This window comes from Vidua macroura, chromosome 3, assembly GCF_024509145.1.
Source record: "Vidua macroura isolate BioBank_ID:100142 chromosome 3, ASM2450914v1, whole genome shotgun sequence".
In the NCBI taxonomy this organism is placed as follows: domain Eukaryota; kingdom Metazoa; phylum Chordata; class Aves; order Passeriformes; family Viduidae; genus Vidua; species Vidua macroura.
The window spans coordinates 88,277,248-88,295,099 of record NC_071573.1 but is presented as its reverse complement, the minus strand read 5'-3'; the positions used below and the strand labels follow the sequence as shown (position 1 = coordinate 88,295,099).

The 17,852-nt window shown below is 34.6% G+C and overlaps 1 protein-coding gene across 1 annotated transcript in view; it reads right to left on the bottom strand.

Annotated features, from left to right (window-relative positions):
- The window catches only part of EYS (eyes shut homolog), a 725,122-nt gene that overhangs the window by 588,310 nt on the left and 118,960 nt on the right, over nucleotides 1-17,852 (bottom strand). Inside the window, 1 exon segment of the mRNA XM_053974015.1 lies at nucleotides 16,893-16,997. Coding sequence (XP_053829990.1) covers nucleotides 16,893-16,997 — 105 coding nt within the window.

Here is a 17,852-nt window from a genome sequence, read left to right as displayed (position 1 = left end):
TGTACGGACAAGATTGTTATTAGAGACTCTCCACATGCTCCTGATGCTATCTATAAGGTCTGGTGTTCTTTGGGATATTCTACCAGGGTGAAAGCCTTATCTTACTGAAGATGTCTGTACTATTATCATTTCCATTTCAAGGAATGCCAGCAGCAGCTAAAACACCTGTTTCTTCTTTAGAGAATCTGGAACACAAACATTTTTGTTTCTAGTACACTGTAAGATAAAAAGGATGCCATGGAGCTTGATACTTGCAGTTTTCACTCTGGCTTAAACACATGCTTGCACAGAATCGGATTAATGAAAACTGAAAACTTTTAACTCTTAATGTTACAAAATCCTGCCCTATTTTATATAATGTAAAAAGACTGAAGTTCTTCATAGCTCACACCTTTACTAGACTCATGTTAACATGACACAGTCAAGTACTTGATAACCTCTTTTTTTCACCATAGTACTTGAAAGATCAAAGTATTTTATTCCAGCCCAAAACAAAAATTATTTTACAGTCATGTTGCCTGAGAATGAAATTTTCAGGAAGGAGTTCACGTATTGTGATTTACCTCTGAATAGCCTTGACATAGTTAGTTACCAGTGAAATTAAGAGCAAGAGCTCAATCATTCAAGATTAAAAACAAGAAAATGTGCAATTCAGGCATTTCTTTCCATATAGGATTTATTTCCCAGCCAATGTAATGGAAAATATTGTTACTATAGTAGCCTATTTATTGGATATATTTCTTCATTCCTATTTCCATGAAATTTGTGTACTTACGTGCATTATCTATAATGAACTAACTGCCAGATTATCGGATCCTCGCCAGGAAATGGCTTGATGTAGAATGCACCAAATGTTTAATTCACATTGATGATCCTTTATGCCCAGTACTCCTCCTCCATCTTTTATCTGTATTATTGAATTATTGTATAACATTTGTACAGTCTTTAACATGCTCACTTATTAAAAAATCAATGAACTTTAATAAAATTGATTTTTTTAAATACAGCCTACAGGGTATTCTGTAAGAAATTATACCTTGTCTTCAGATTTTTTTTTCCACACTGCTTGGCTAGGTATAATATTTGGACTTTTGTTTTAAATAAATAAATGTTTTAGTTAATAAGGAGAGCTGAGAAACCACCTCCCTAGATCTGCTCACCATCTGCTAGATGTTGCAGTCCAGGACATGGTTTCTGGCTCAGGATGTCCATTTCTGAAGTATGAAAGCAAATGAAGCATATGCTGAAGTATGTCCCACAGGTTCAAGTTCAGCTTGTGACACAGTCCGGTCCCAGTGCCTTCCCAGCAGAGAAAAATTCCCACTTGCTCATAGGGGTAAAGGCCCCCGCTCATGTTGCTCTTTGGCATTATTCCAGTTACTGGATTTTGTATTCAACCGTGCTGAACTTTTGTGATTCTTGCTGACCCAGCTTTTCACGCCTGTCAAAATCTCTCTGTGTGGGTGCTCTTCCTTGTGACTAAATCACTTCACCCAGTTTAATGTCATGCACAAACTTGGTGATGATGCATTCAGTCCTGTCATCCATATAGTCTAGAAAGATATTGAAAAAATATTGAACCCTGAACACAGTCATGAGTGGGTGCCAGTTCAACTTTATCCACCCTTTCTGTGGATAAAGAAATGTGATGCAAAAAGAGATGTGAACAGTATAGGCATTTTTGCTCCAACACTGGTCTATCTCTACAGTCCATTTCTTCACCAAATTGTCAGAAAGGATATTGTGGGAGGCTGTGCCAAAGTGATTTACTAAAATCAAAGAAGTAAACTCACAACTCCTTTATAATCGAGTGAACAAACTGTTTCATCATTGAAAGCAATCAGGTTGGTTAAACCAAATTTAGCTTTGTTAAATCTGTGTTGGCTTTTGCCAACAAATCTGCCACATAAGAATGTAAACCCACACCACTCAGTAGTCAGCCTGTCTACAAACAGCAGTGATGCTTCCAGCAGGGTGAAAGGCTGTGGTTCTCAGTCTGTGTGGACAACAAATTATAATTAAAGTGCTGGTGGTGGTCTCAAGGATTCTTTCAAAACACCATATAATCATATATATCATATGACTTTTTTTAAAATCTAAATTACAATTCTTCACTTTCACTGAAGTAGGTGGGGAAATAATTTAGCTTTATTCTGTACCTCAATTTCTTTCATACTTCTGAGAATTTTATTTGGGTTCTTGAAAAGTTTCTTGTCTTGTAATATTAACCCTCAATTTTGAGGCAGAAATTAATGCTTTAGCATTGCTTTCCAAATATTGCTATTGAACACTATGATCACAATTTGTTATTAATTAAATGGTAAAAGTTACTATAAACTTAAAAACACCCCAAACAAAAACAGTAAAGACGATTCATTTAGTTAAAAAGTAGTTAATAAAGCAACATCATGACATGTTTTGCATAGCACTTTAGGACATAACTATATTTTAGACCATTGCTATATCACTCCATATCCAGGCCAGCATGTTCTTTGGGAATTAATCTCTTTGTTCTGATGCATATGTCCTTAGATCTTTAATTGTGTTCTAATATAATTCATTATGTTCAAATAGATGTAACTTAATATATAAGGGTCAGACCCTTGATCCTACAGTCCCTGTGTGCCAGGCAACCAACTCTAAGTTACAGTCCATATTTTCAAATAGCAGTTGAATTCTGTGAATATTAATATAATTCATGAGTGATGGACTACTAAACATGGTGGCAATTATACACTGTGATTAAGTAATCATTGCAATTCAGATAAAAGAACAAAATTCCCTAATAGCATCAAAAATAATTTTGATTAATATCCTTAGCATCATGAATACATAAACTGTCCTTTCAAAAATGTGTGTACCATGCATGAGTATGTTATTTTAGCTTTTTCATCATGGCTAGTTAACAGCTTGATCCACCTGTTAACGTGCAGGACACCATAAAGCAGATGCAAAATAAATTGATTTTCAAGTCATCTTAATAAGAATAGGTACCAAAATATACAACTAAAACCAGAAATATTTGGAGGAATTTAATGGTTTTCTTCATTACATTCATATTTATTTCTACTTTGCACAGAGCATGCGCCTCTATTATAATTTATTGTAATATGTTTGTTTAGTTTATCAGCTATATTTATTAAAAACATTATGTGCAATTGATATATATTTAGATATATATATGAGGAACAATCACTTGAATGACAATAAAGCTTTTTTTTTTGTCAGATTCTTCTGTCTGCCATTTAGACAAAAAGAACACCTATCAGTAAAACTGAGTGAAGAGAAAGATCATTTAGAGGGAATCAGAACAGGTATTCTGAGGCAACAAGACTACAGAAATAGAAACAGTTCTATCTGCAAGATGCAAACTATGTAAGATTTAACTGATTTCAGCTGATAAGGTCAGTTATCTTTCCTGTTACTACATAGAAATTTTGACCTGCATCTAGTCAGTGTAGTCACCCACCAAGCATGCTGCCTTTCCCTTACTGCAGAGAAACCCTAACACAACATGGTCTGGCTCACAGTCTTACATTTTTAATAAAAATATTTTGCAGTTTATTTTTACTATTACTTTCCTCTTATGTTCTTTTCTCCTCTTGAGGAAAGTTATTGTTTTGGCTGCCTAGTCTAGTACCTTTCCCAGCTGAATGTGTTTTCAGTGTTAGCATGCTTTATCCGCATCACCTCTATCCGCTGATGGCTGTACAGTTCTATTGATTCTCCAACCCAGCTCTCTGAGGTTTCTTGAGGCAACACCACTTCAGTCAGATCCATACCCCAGGCTTTAAATGTATTATTCACATTCTTGTTGCTTTCCTCAGACCTCTCCCTTGTTCTGCACTGTTTGTCCAGCCAATTGCTCACTCGCATTTTGACAATACACAGTTGCCATTTGCTTCTGTCATTTTGTTGAGGCTAGCATTTGAATTTTAACACTCAATCGTTTCAGCAAAACAGCCTAACTTGTCGAGAAAGTTTGACTTCAGATGACTTTTAGATGTAGCTGTGAGACTCAGAAGATGCAACACCTATCTCACAAAACACAAAGATTATAATTTAGCATTGAAATACAATCAGAGATAGTAAGTTATGAAATAAATAAAATGAAGCACCATGGCAACACCACTTTTTTGTTGTTGTTTTTTGTTTGTTTGTTTTAGTTTTGGTTATAAGACATTTTTCTTCCAAAATATTTTTTTTCTATTAGAACATTATTCTTCTTTTACTTCTCAGAAAAATACAGATGAACTGAACCCAGTTTGACAGCCAAGACAACATTTAAACACTGATATTTTTCCAGTGATTCTAAAGCTAGCACTTCATAAAGTATTCTCTTTTTCAAAGCTACATTCATCTTGGAAAATGCATGGCTCACTGTAAATAACCAGTAAAATCCATAATGTTTCACCAGAGTCAAGATTTCAACTTGTCTCTCTGAGGCCTTTCTAGCAAAATGCCACTTGGTGGCTACACCTAATTGTTGAACAGTTGCTGTATTTTTCCAGAATAAATATTTCAATAAAAGCAGTTAGCTACAATACAAAAAAATCCCAGGACTTGGGAGCATGACTGTGTTACTTGGTCTTCTGTCAGAAATTCCCTTCTAATATTACTAGGGATTGTTGAGGGTTTTTTTGGTGGGGGGAGTGGGACAGGAAGTAGGAAGCAAGCACATTTTGCAGAGTAGTTACAATCTGCATTATTTCCTATGGACTATTCTTTTTGTGCAATTGTTTAGAAAAGCAGACTTTTAAATAGGTTTCGAGTGTCTCAGAGTATAGAAGTGAAAAGCTGGTAGGACCTTTCTGATATTTGTAATACTAATTTGAAAATCTCCTAAACCTCATAGTATTGTACATATAAAGAATAAAGACTCTAAACATCAGTTTCAACTTGATGGTTGAAATCTAATTAGATCACTGATATTCTTTCCACTACTTTTATTTGATTCCTACCTTAAAAGTAGGAATCTCATGTGCATTTCACTGAGTAATCAAGTTTTGTTGGCAATGACTGTTCTATTGGTGACCTGAAATACATTAATTCTTTTGTAGAAAATGAATAATTAGAAGACATTTAGTGTCATTATTTCTCAGGATTTCATTAAGTAGAATAAATAATTATTTAATTCATCATATGCACAGCTAGCAAGTGCAATTATCTGATCAATACACTTTCATAAATGATAGTGACATTGTAGACATTGGCACTTTTTGCTGATATTCCTTGAGATGTTCTCAAACAAGATGTTCTTGTTGCTTTATAAAAGGCAACAAGATAACTGGTGTATTCAACTCAATACAAGTAATTATAGACTATTTTTTATAACAGGTATAAATCTTCCTGAAATGTATGATTTTTCTATTTTTTTCTCTAAATTATAATAAAACTTTTAATAAAATATTGCCTCATTATTTCTTGAAAGTCTTGACTATTAATTTCTTATTCTAAAGCCAGATAATATTTCATATGCTAGAATATATGCAAAAATCTATTCTTTTTAACTTGTTAAAAAGTTCTGTCCTTGTTATAAATTTGTCATATAATTAAAATTAGAAAATGGAGACTAAGAAATTATATTTTAAGCATTTAAACAGTTTATTATATTTATCCTGGTACCTTTAAAAATAAACTTTGTAAGTTTAAGTTTATGTAATAAAGCTTTTTGCATGCAACATCTCATTAAATTCAGTGAATAATTTCAAATTCAAAAAAGTCACAGGTCTAAAAGTTCTATTTCTATCTACTCCACAGATGGTAAAGTTGTGTTCTGATGCTTCTAATGACTGAAAAGCTCTGTCATTAGCTCTCCTTTTGTATCACAGTGGAGAATTCACAATAGATTTTTGTCTTACAGTGGCTAAAAATGAACAAGTTACTTTAAATGTAGAAAAATTGATTCTATGGTAAGGAAATCACAATACCTAAATATGCAATTACCACTGTCAGTCTTTCAGCTCTCAGTGATAACTTATATTATCTGTCCCAAGCAAAAACGGGGAAAGAGAAAACTATTCTTAAAATACACCTTTTCAACATATGTTCTTAAAAAAAACCCCAAAAAACCCAAAAACTACTAACTCAGAGATAAGAGGGAGAAATAGAAAATTTGCATAAAAAACAGCTAAGAATGTGATTTGTGTTACAAACCATTATTATTTACAGCACACATGTATATCATATAGTTGATCTAGTCCTCCTTTGGATCCTTGTGGATGAAAATCTGTACAAAAGCCACAGTGTGCATTCACAGCCAGAAGGCCAACCATAAAAAAGCCCGAAAGACCTGTAACAAACTCCAAAAGCTGATTCAAAATAGGAATGGACAGTAGGCCAAGGAAGGGTATTCTCCCCCTCTACTCTTTCCTCTTGAGGCTCCCACCCAAGCCTGGGCTGCTCAAGACAAGAAAAACTTTTTAGAATGGGTCCAGAGAAGAGCCACGAAAATGACCAGAGCACCTCTCCTATGAAGACAGGCTGAAACCGTCAGGGCTGTTCAGATTGGAGAAGAGAAGGCTCTGGGGACACATCATTGTGACCTTCCAGTACCTTAAAGGGGCTTATTAAAAGGAGGGAGAGGGATTTTTTATACAGGAAGATAGTGACAGGACAAGGGGCAATGGTTCTAAACTGAAAGGGGAAGGTTTAGATTAGATGTTGGGAAGAAATTCTCCACTGCAAGAGTGCTGAAGAACTGGAACAGTGTATTCAGAGAGACTGAGGTATGTCCCATCCCTGGGAGTTGATCCCAGTTGATCAAGTCCCTATCCAGACTTGATAGGGAGTTGAGCAAGTTGGTCTAATGAGAGGTGTCCCTGCCTGTGGCAGTGGGGTTTTGAACTAGATGATCTTTAAGATCCCTTCCAACGCAAACTGTGCTGCATTAAAACAATAAGTTAAAACAATAAGTTTATGATGCTGTGTTCAGTTTACTCAGTTACATTAGAATAAGTGGAGAAAAAAGGTTCAAGAAAAAGCTAAGTGTAACTAGTGATGCTAAACTCTGAGTGTTCAGTTATATAGCTATGGCTATATACATTTACCACAGCAGTGGATAAAGGTAATCTTCTTTGCACTTTAAAGAATACTTAGAATTCTTTTATTACAGCAAAAGTCCACAGGAATGAAATGAGTATACAATCTCATAACATGAAGAAACTTTAAAAGAGAGATGCACTCTCTCTTGTGGTGGAGTATGTGGGTGGCCATGGGTGGCAAATTAGGTATGAGTTTGCAGTGTAATACGCCAGAAAAGTCCAGTTCAACGAAGGTAACAAGTTGTGGAGGATGAAGGCAGTTGTCATTCTATACAGCTCATGTGGTATAGAATCACCCAAACATGCCATTCTACTGCATGTACCTTGACATCAGAGAAGTTGTTGATATACAGCTTGAGAAGATAATTTGTGTTGAAGGACTGTATATTTGAAGTAAAAAAAAAAAAAAAAAGATTACTAGAAAGATGTAGGTGGGTAGTCAAGAGGATTACTCACTGATAATTTCCTATATATACCTGAAGAAAGAAAATGACTGGTGGGATTAAGTATTTCTTGTGCTACTGGAATGCTACAGCAGCTCTACAACAGCAGAGCTGAATTTATCTCAAAGCATACCAGAATATGCAACAAATCTGTTTCACAAAAATGTTGATCTAATAATGCCTTTATTAATCTTTAGAATATAATTGCATCTTATTATATGGAATGAAAACAAGGAGGAAAAAATATGGTAATGTGATTAGTTAATGCTGGTGGGCAGCTGAATCCAACACAGCTGCTCACTCAGTACCCCACAGTGGGATGAGAGAGAGAATTGGAAGAACAAAAGTAAGAAAAACTCAAGGGTTTGGAAAAAGACAGTTTAATGGGGAAAGAAAAGCTGTGCATGCAAACAAAGAAAAACAAGGAATTTATCCACTGCTTCACATTAGCAGTCACTTGCTCAGTCATCTCTAGGAAAACAAAGCTCCATCATGCCCAACAGTGACTTGGGAAGACAAATGTCCCTCATATCCTTCTTCCCTCATTTTTATATGGTGAGAATGATGTCATATGGTATGGGATATCCCTGTGGTTAGTTGGGCTTAGCAGTCCAGCTATGGCCTCTCCCAACTCCTTGTGCATCCCCAGCCTACTTGCCAGCAGGGCAGTGTGAGAAACAGAAAAGTCCTTGCTGTGCAAACACTACTTAGCAAGAAACATTGGTATAATATCAACATTTATTTTGTCACAAATCCAAAACACTGCATTATATGAGCTGCTATGAGGAACATTAACTCCATATCAGACAAAACCAATAAAAATTTCAAGAAGAGTAAAGGTTTGTTTTGGATGACAAGGAAGTTAATTTAATGAAGAGGAAGCTAAATGAACTTGCTTGAAAAAAATAAACTTGAATTTGACCAAGAGGTTCAACTAAAGTTTAGCTAAATCCCAGTTAGCAAAGCTGAATAATTCTCTTGGAATTATGTGCAATCTGTACTATGCTCTATTTCTCTCTTGGTTGATGTACAGACTCCCCATCCAGCTGTCAAAGCATGCTTTTTATTCTCTGAAAGTCCAGCTGACACAGTTGGCACAGTCTGAGTTACAAGCTTAAGGAAGAAAGCTGCTGAATCCTCTCAGGGAGGACTTGCAGATTGGTTTTGGGCTGGATTCCTGCCTAGTAAGTAGAAAGAGTAACCAGATATTCAGTTTCCTGTCTAACCAGAGTTTATGCAAAATAGACTGGAGAGAATAACCGTGCCTAATTATGAAGGCAGACTAGAACTTCATACAGGTCTTCTGCACTGCTTACCACAATGGATTATTATTTCATTGTGTGATAGTGCTCATCCGTGATAAATTTGTCATTCAAAGCTGGTCTGCAAGGGTATCTCTTTTCCATAAGGATAAGTGTCTTTTCCCAGCCCTTTTATCAATATCAATTTATAAACAGTAAAGAAGTAATACACATCTGGCAAAGCTGCACTAACATATAGGAGTATAATAAATGGTACTAAAAAAAGGCATAGAAATAATACAGAGTGATGATGTATTCCCATGAAGTACAGCATGGTTTAACAACCACATTCAGGTAAATAAGAATATATTTCTCATTCAATTAAAAAAATAAGGAAGACAAAAGAAAATTATGCATAGGTTAAATACGTAAATCTGCATGGAATTTAGTTAAAGAAACATTTCATAAAGTTTCTGGATGAGAAAAATTCATCACATATAGAAAGGATAAAAGTCAGTGAACTTTCTATTGAAATATTTCCCTGAGAAAGTACATACAGATCTTTTCCATCAATCTATAATTTTGTTTTTTAAATAAAATAAATTTCCATAAGCAATTTTGATTACTTACATGAACAGTCATAAATATATATTAATAATAGGCATCTAGAGAGATATTACATGTATATTTTAAGTGGTATTATTATGAGTTTTTGTTTATCCTAATGTGGTTTTATCATTGATATGTAAATTTAATTTCTAGGTATCATAAGAAATCTGCAAAGATGAAACTGAAACTACACATGCAACCAAGAAACTTTATATTGAACTTATTTAATAAAAATATCAGTAAGATGCAGTCAATGGCTCAATGTCCAAGTTGAGATCAATGACAAATGGCATTTCTCAGGGGACACTATTTGAACCAGCATTGTTTAACATCTTTGTTGGCACTAGGACAATGGAATTTAGTGCACCCTCGGGCAACTTTGCTGACTACAGCAGTCTGTGTAGTGCAGTTGAGATGCTGCAGGGTAGGGATGACATCCAGGGGGACCTTGGCAGGTTTGAGAAGTAGTTGAAAAATATAAAATGCAAGATTCCATACCTGGGACAGGGCAATCCCAAACACAAATACAAGCTGGGCAGAGGTTTGGCAGAGGTTTGGCAAGGTTTGCAAGAACAGGACAGAAAGGACAGAAAAGGACTTTGGGGTATGAGGGTATGCAGTGAGAGGACAAGATGGGGATGGATTCTAGTACCTAAAGGGGGGGGTTTATGAAAGCAAGGGAGGTGGACTTTTTCTATGGGTAGATAGTGACAAAGACAAGGGTCAACAGTTTCAAACTGAAAGAGGGCAGATTTAGTTTAAATATTAGAGAGAACGTCTTTATTGTAAGGGTGGTGAGGCAGTGGAGGAGGTTTTCTGGAGAAGTTGTGAATACCTCATCCCTGGAAGTGTTCAAGGCCAGGTTGGGTTAAAAATTTTAGTCCAGTGGAAGGTGTGCTGGAATTAGAGGATGTTTAAAGTCTCTTCCAATATAAACCATTCTGTGATTCTGTGCAGATACTAGGTTTATAAAAATATCTGCACCAAAGAGAAAACATACCCAGTCACAGGGTGCATGGATGAACAGGTTGTCTCAAGTGTAAGAAAAGACATACAGAAGAGTAATTGACATAATATTCTAGAATTATAGAAAATTAAAATATATTGTTGAAGAATCAGTTAACCTTGGAAAGGGATTCCAACTGATCCTGACTTAACCATGTAGATCACCATTAAATTTTATCATAACTAGGATCATGGGTAAAGCTACATTTGATACATAATGCTGTAGTAAGCTCCACTGAGTTGTGCAGGTGATCCTTTCTTAAGAAAGAGTTATGCAAAATTGATCACTGGTGACCTTTATGTTATTGATAATTGCATCAGCATAGCTTTGTTTCCAAAGTGAACTGTGAATCTGGTCTCAGAACTTTCTGGTTCTGTTTGGACTGAGTACTTGATTTGAGGACTGCCTATGGAGGTTGGATGTAATAACAGATTAATAGTGTGGACAGCCTAGACTACAAGGTGTCTGGAGTATTACTGCCATTAATTAATTTAATTTTTTATTTTTAATTGCTAAAGTCATATCATATGCAGATAGGGCGCCATTTGTCTCAATCAGTGTGCTTCAATTTGGTCAGCAGCTTCACTATTTCAGTCCTGAGTTATCCTCTAAAAAGGATGCCAATTATGTTGAACATAGTAAAATTGTATGGTAGGTTTTGTGAGGTTTCATTTTATTTAACTTTTTAATTGTGCCTTATTACAGCTAGTTTTCACTGTTTGCACAGACTGCAATTCTGCCCTTATCATCCTGCTACACATATCATCCTTTGTGTTATTTTCTTGATGATTCACATTTAGTTATAATACATATTCATTTTCCACTTGTTAGTTTTAGGTCCAGACAGTGAATTAAAGCATAACATTGCATTTTATTAAAATAGAGGAACTGTTTTAAGAATCTTAAAGGTATAATGAGAAGAATATGGAAGAAAATTATGCCAATTAAAAAAAAAACCCTTCAAAATTAATTTGTAAAGATGAAAAAATGACATCAGAATAATGCTAAGGAGATCTCTGTCCACTTTTACTGCAGTGTTTTTAGTCCCAGAGTAAATCAGATCAGCTGGTATTCATCTCATCTCATCATCTCATCTCATCTCATCTCATCTCATCTCATCTCATATATCTTCTGCTGGCTAAAACTTTGTTTTCTGAATGCAAGGTCTCCCAGTTTAAACTCTGATACAAAAGACTGGTACCTCTAGCAAAATGTTAATCTCATCTGTCTTAATGTTTTCTATACAACCACAAAATAGGAAAATTAAACAGTCATATATCCAACTATTTCCTATTTTGTTTGCAACAACAAGGATTGCCCTTCAAACAAACAAACAAAACAAAACCCACTGAACTCCCTGGATCATATTAACACTGAAAATGAAAACAACATGAAGAAAGCATGTTATATAAGTGCTTCTAATATAAATCAGGCATCATGACACTATTGTAATACAAATAGAACAATACTTTCTGTCACGTGTTTCATCCAATATTCTATATGAATAAAATGCAAACATTTATCAATTTAAATAACATACAACAGAAATGATGAGTAGCACAGGAGTAATGCAGAAATATTTTTTGAAACCTAAGAAGGGAGGTTGTCATGGAAACAGCTGGGTTAGAAATCTTTTTGTTGCTACAATTTTATTCAGCTGCTGATACTTATTCTTTATGTTATTTTAATAAATTAATCTTCCTGAAGTCATCAATGATTTTATTTTTTCAGAATAAGGTATTAGGTTAAGAACTTTTCAGATGTAAAGAAAAGACTAATGGCATATTCATGTACACTGAAACACACAAAAATGAAAATTTTCAGTTTACTCCTACTCTCATCTAGCTGAAAGACTAAATGGAAAGGCGAGTAAAAGAGTGAGTCATTCCCTCCATAAAAGGCTATCATGACTCTACACAGTATTTTGCTTCAAGTGAACTAAAGGAAGAAGTAAACCTGTAAAAACAGTCTCACCAATTTTGAAACACTTAAAATATTTATCCTACATGAATAAAACAGATGAACTGAAAATTTCAACTAACAAAACCCATCTGTAAAAGTAATTTAAAAATGAAAGAAGTTTAAAATTAAATAAGTAAAATAAACAAGTAGCAGGTAAATCAGAAAAGGAATATAAGTACTTAGTGACAAAAAACAAAAATTCTTGCTAACTATCCTGTCTGCAAGAAACAGAAATTTAATTAATCTTTAAACATACCTGCAACAAATACAAGTATTTGTTTTCATAGAGAAAAAAAGGTGAAATACCAAAGGAAGCAGAATAGAAAGGGTAACAAGTCATAAAACCACCTGCAGGAAGCAATATAAAACAAATTTGAAAGCAAACCCAAAGAATTAATAGTGTTTCAATGAGCAATAAAATAGCCAAAATGAAAAAAAAAACCATCAGGGACTAATAAAAACAATCTGAAGACTGAGCCGCAAAGAAGAAGAACGTACAAAGAAACTTCAAGGCAATAAAACATACAGGGAATGAATCCATGGGTTTGAAATTGTACATTATTTCTTGGAACAGGATCTGATCTAAGAGTCTCTATGGATACTTTTTTTCCCTGCTAAACATGCTGGTTCACTGATAGGTAAAACATTTTCTGGACACATTAATCTTAACAAAGGTTGGAGCACAACACAGGTCCTTTAGGACTTTCTCATCAGTTATCTGCCCTTCAATTTTCTGATAGATTTTGTGGAGAATTACATTCACTCTATATTGAGCCAACACCATATTAGTTCCAACATCACATATTAAATCAAGTATCAAATAGTAGCGGCATATATATCATCACTTAAATTTCCTTGGCCATTGCCTCCATCACTGAAGATGGTATTAAGTTGCACTTTTATTACACTGAATTCAGAATACATATTAATCAATACTGATCAGTCCTTATGTTTCTAATGATAAAGATCACCTGGGGACAGCAAGTGATGGCAAGAGACAGTGCCTACCATTTTCCTCAGTACTTTTGGTACTGACAGGAGGTTTACTCTACTCCAAGGAAAAAGGCTGGAGTTTCTTCCAATAAAATTGATGAAAAAAACAGATAATATTATTTAACAACACAAGATGCCTTGCTGTGTTAGAGCACAGGTTTCAGACTCCTTGGAATACCTTGCTTTTCCAGTGTCATCTTCCAGACAAAGCTGCTATAGGTGCAGCACTTGGCTCTACCACAGTACTGAGCAGAAGGTTTATTTAGGGCCCTTCCATCCTGCTTATAGGACTTATTGTCACAGTGCTTTCCCCATATTGTAAGAATTTTATAAAAATTGTCTTATGTTACTTGTATCAATGAATAACCTGAATTTAAATATTTTAGAACTTTCTTCCTACAAACTTCATCCTTTGTTGCAAGAGAGACTAGAGGATGCTAAAATAATGAAGGTTCCTATTTTTACTTTTCTTTTTCTTAAATCTGCTGATTCACAGCATTGATGCTTGCGGGTCTGTGGTGGATTCACCCTGGATGGCTTCCAGACCTCTACCCAGCTAGATGCTTTCTTACTCCCTCTTGTTAGCAGGATGGGGAGAGAAAATTAGATTAAATATCTCATTGGTTGAGATAAAGACAGTGATATCACTTACTAGAGAGAATTATGGGAAAAATAAACTCAACTTGGAGAAAATGCATCTAATTTATTGCCAATTAAACCTAGAGTGGGATAGTGAGGAATAAAGCAAAGGATAAAATATATTACACTTGACCTGACCTGCCTAAAGTTCAGAAATAATGCTTGTAAAATCTTCTGTACAAGGTCATCAGTATATAGCAGTAACAGGTCACCTAAGCTATATTATTATACAATTGCTTTCCTGAAAAACAGTTTCAGAAGATGTTCACCTGAAAGCCGTGCATGTCTTTTACTAAGAGAGAAAAGGACTTAGGTAATAATTTCATGTAATATCTAAAGATATTGCCTGATTCTATTTGATCTATCTGTATATTACTCCCTCTTATCTTGAGGTGCAAAAATAAAGATCATGCTCTGTCACAAAAATCCACAAAAGTACAGCCTGAAGAGTCTATTACTGAAAGTAACCCATAACTTTTGATGCACGGGCTTCCTATGTTGTTTTAATAAAATTAGAATATAGTACGGGGAAATGAGAAAAACAAAACCAAAAGGAAAAAAAATAGCAAACCAACCAACCAACCAACAAGAACAACAAAAAACCCTCCCCCCAAAAACAACTCCAAAAATCAAAAACAAAAACCACAACATCAACACAAATTGTTTAAAAGGAAATTATTTTGTCTAGTTATCTACTTTTAAAATTTGACTCTAGTTATTTCAGGTTTCCAGCAAAGCTGAGATACATTTATGTGAATTAATGATCTGTATGATTAAATGACCTCATTTCATCCTATTTAGTGACAATATCTTATCAACAGCAGGATGGACTACTGGAATAATTTCTAAGAAATGTCTCAGCTGTATTACAGAGATTTTTAATGGATTATTTTTAAAGCTGCTGAAAGGGGATTTGTTATATAAAAATAACAGTTTTAGAATTCAAATTGTCCACATATTAAGAAACTGAACTACTTGAAAGTAAGTAATAAAGCATAAGATATATTTTCATAAAATGAGCTCATACAATTAAATGTATATATTTTAGATTTGTTAAATATATGAAGTTCTGATTTATTGACAAGGAAAAACATTTAGATTAAAATTCTCCTCTTTTTAGCTCATTGTTAGGTATTCATATCAGTATACAATTTTCTCTTCTCTAATTCAGTTTGTTATCATATTAATAATGTAGCTGCAAACGACAGCAAGTCTTAACTCTTTTCAGAAACAACTGATCATTTCTACAGATGACCCCTAGTTCACTACGAGATTTTTGAACATTTGACTGATGATGATGAAGAACCACTGCTATACACAGCATTTTTTTAGAGTCACTAGAATGAAACTCATAGTTTTAGTGCATATGTCCATTACATAAACTTCATTGTTCCACATGACACACACACACTGGGAATTATTACAAAAATTAATTGGGTAAGGAAACCTTTATGAAGTTTTTCCTTAAAGAAAGAGGCACAGATGATTACTAATACAATGCCACAACAATTTTGTTTTCCTATCACTGACATGCATTCTGCTGTATGAAAGAGATCTCCTTTTAGATCTGTGGAAAGAAAGAGGTGCACATGCTTCTGTGTAAAACCCACTGTAGATAAAAGTTTTGGTGAACACCAACAAGAGTCAAACACATGATAGCAAAGTGGTGCATTGAATGTGATAATCCCCATCTCAGAAGAACAAAGGAAATAATGTTTGTGTTAATGTTTTGCTGTGGCCTTTATTCAGTGAAACACTTGTCAGGCTTACATTTGTCTCAGTGAAGCAATAAACTTCATCAAGCATCACCTTATCTTTGAAGATACAACTCAGTAATGTCTTCAGTTCCCAACTCAGCAGATACCAACCATAAGGCATTTAAGGACCTTATGTTATTAAATACATTAAAATTCCCTTAAAATAAGTTCAGTTTGAGAGGGTTCATTGGAGGCCTGTGTTTCAGTACTCTGACGTTTCCAGGCTGTACTGATCACCATCAGTTTATCTTAAAAACACCACAGTACTATACATACTTTTTAGTCCATAACATTATAAAATTTGTTTTCTTGACCTTATTTTCTGTAGTAACAATGACCTTATAAATGCACACATAAAAACAAAAACCATTTTAGAATTTATCAGTAATTTATCATCCATATTTATGAATGAATTTACAAGTGGCAAAATCAGTACCCCAGGCTCCTTTGGTTAAAGCAATTTCTAACCCACCCTTTTCTATGTTATCTTAGTAAACACAACATAACATGTTAAATCTCAAATTAAACAATATATATATATAAAATTAGCAAAGCAAAATCTTCAGTTTCATATATCTTTCTCCCTAATTTTGATTGGTCTTTTTGTGTTATTCTTAGTTCTTTTGCCACCTGGCCTGATGCATCTTGGATGTCCCTTGTATCCTCTAGCATATTTTCTTGCCTTACACAATACCTTGGATAATTCAGGATATTTCAGATACGACAGAGATCAGGCAACCAAACTGAGGTCAAACAAACTTTAGAGCAATGTTCAGTTTCTTTGGGAATTAGTAATTTGGCCAGTGGAATAGGATTTGAAAGATTGGGGTTTTTATGTTTGCTAAATTTCAACATTTTGCTGCCTAAACCCTATATTGTTTGAAAGAATGTGTTGCTGTAAGGTGTCTAGACATATATACACTAAATCATTTAAAATAATTTAAAAGTTCTGTCATATTTCTTTCCCAATATGTTCCAGTACTGTGAGTATTTTTAACTAAGTAATCTATAATTTATAAGATATTCTTACAACAAATTAGAGAAAAAACATTATTTTTATTAGTCTAAATAACTAGCTCTGTACATTTCAAAATACAAGCAGAATGCTTGCATTATACAAGACTTTATAGCACTTGAGTAGCAAGTACTGTGTCATATTGTGCCAATGTAAGAATTATATAAAAAGTATAAATGCTTACCAAAGGGGCAATTGCATTTGAAGCCACTTATGTCTTTTTCACAGGTTCCTCCATTCCAACAGGGTCTGTCTTGACACTCATTGATGAGAACAGAACATGTTTCTCCTGAAAATTTGAATTAAAAATAAAAAAAGACAAATATGCTGACATGTTCAAATCATAGAGATACATTTGCAATGAAAAAAGTCTATGGGATTGTCACAGTCTATGTGGTGACCCCACTGGCCATGGTACACCACGTACACAAGACTGCTGATAGACTCCCTGTATGTCATGAATTTTTCTGCTCCTTGGTTACAGGGCAGTCCATTTTGACAGACGAAGTTGGAAGCGTTAAAATCAGGAAAATAGAAAGCTTTCCTACTGAGGTTATACATGATCCTGACGCTTCCCCCCTGTCCCCAGTATACAAATCTACAGCATTCAAGCAATTTTTGTCCTGTTTTGTCAATAATTTTCTTTCATTTTGCTTTCTGACACCTTTGAAACAGAATTGTGAAGTATCGTTGACTATGCAAATCAGGCCAACACTAATTTACAGACATTTATGTGCAATAGAACAGTTCAGCCTATGTTCTACAGCAAGTTGTCAGTTCTGTAATATTGGACAAAGGAGGATTAAAATCAGATCACTAAAGAACATTTGATGAGGCAAAATTCAGATAAAAGGGGATGAAATAATTAAGAGCAAATCTAGAAAGTATAGTGAAATGTAGATTTGTCATCTACAAAATCTACAAAAGCAATTGGTTTGATATGTAACAGGAAAAGCTATTTCCAATGTATTGGGTTTATGTGGCCAGATTTTGGTAGAAGGAGGAGCACAGGAGTGGCTTCTGTGGGAAAGTGCCAGAATCTTACTCCATGTCCAAGAAAGCCAGTATCAGCCAAGTCCAAAATGGACATGCTGCTGGCTAAGGCTGGCTGAACCAATCAGAGATGGTGGTAACACCTCTATGA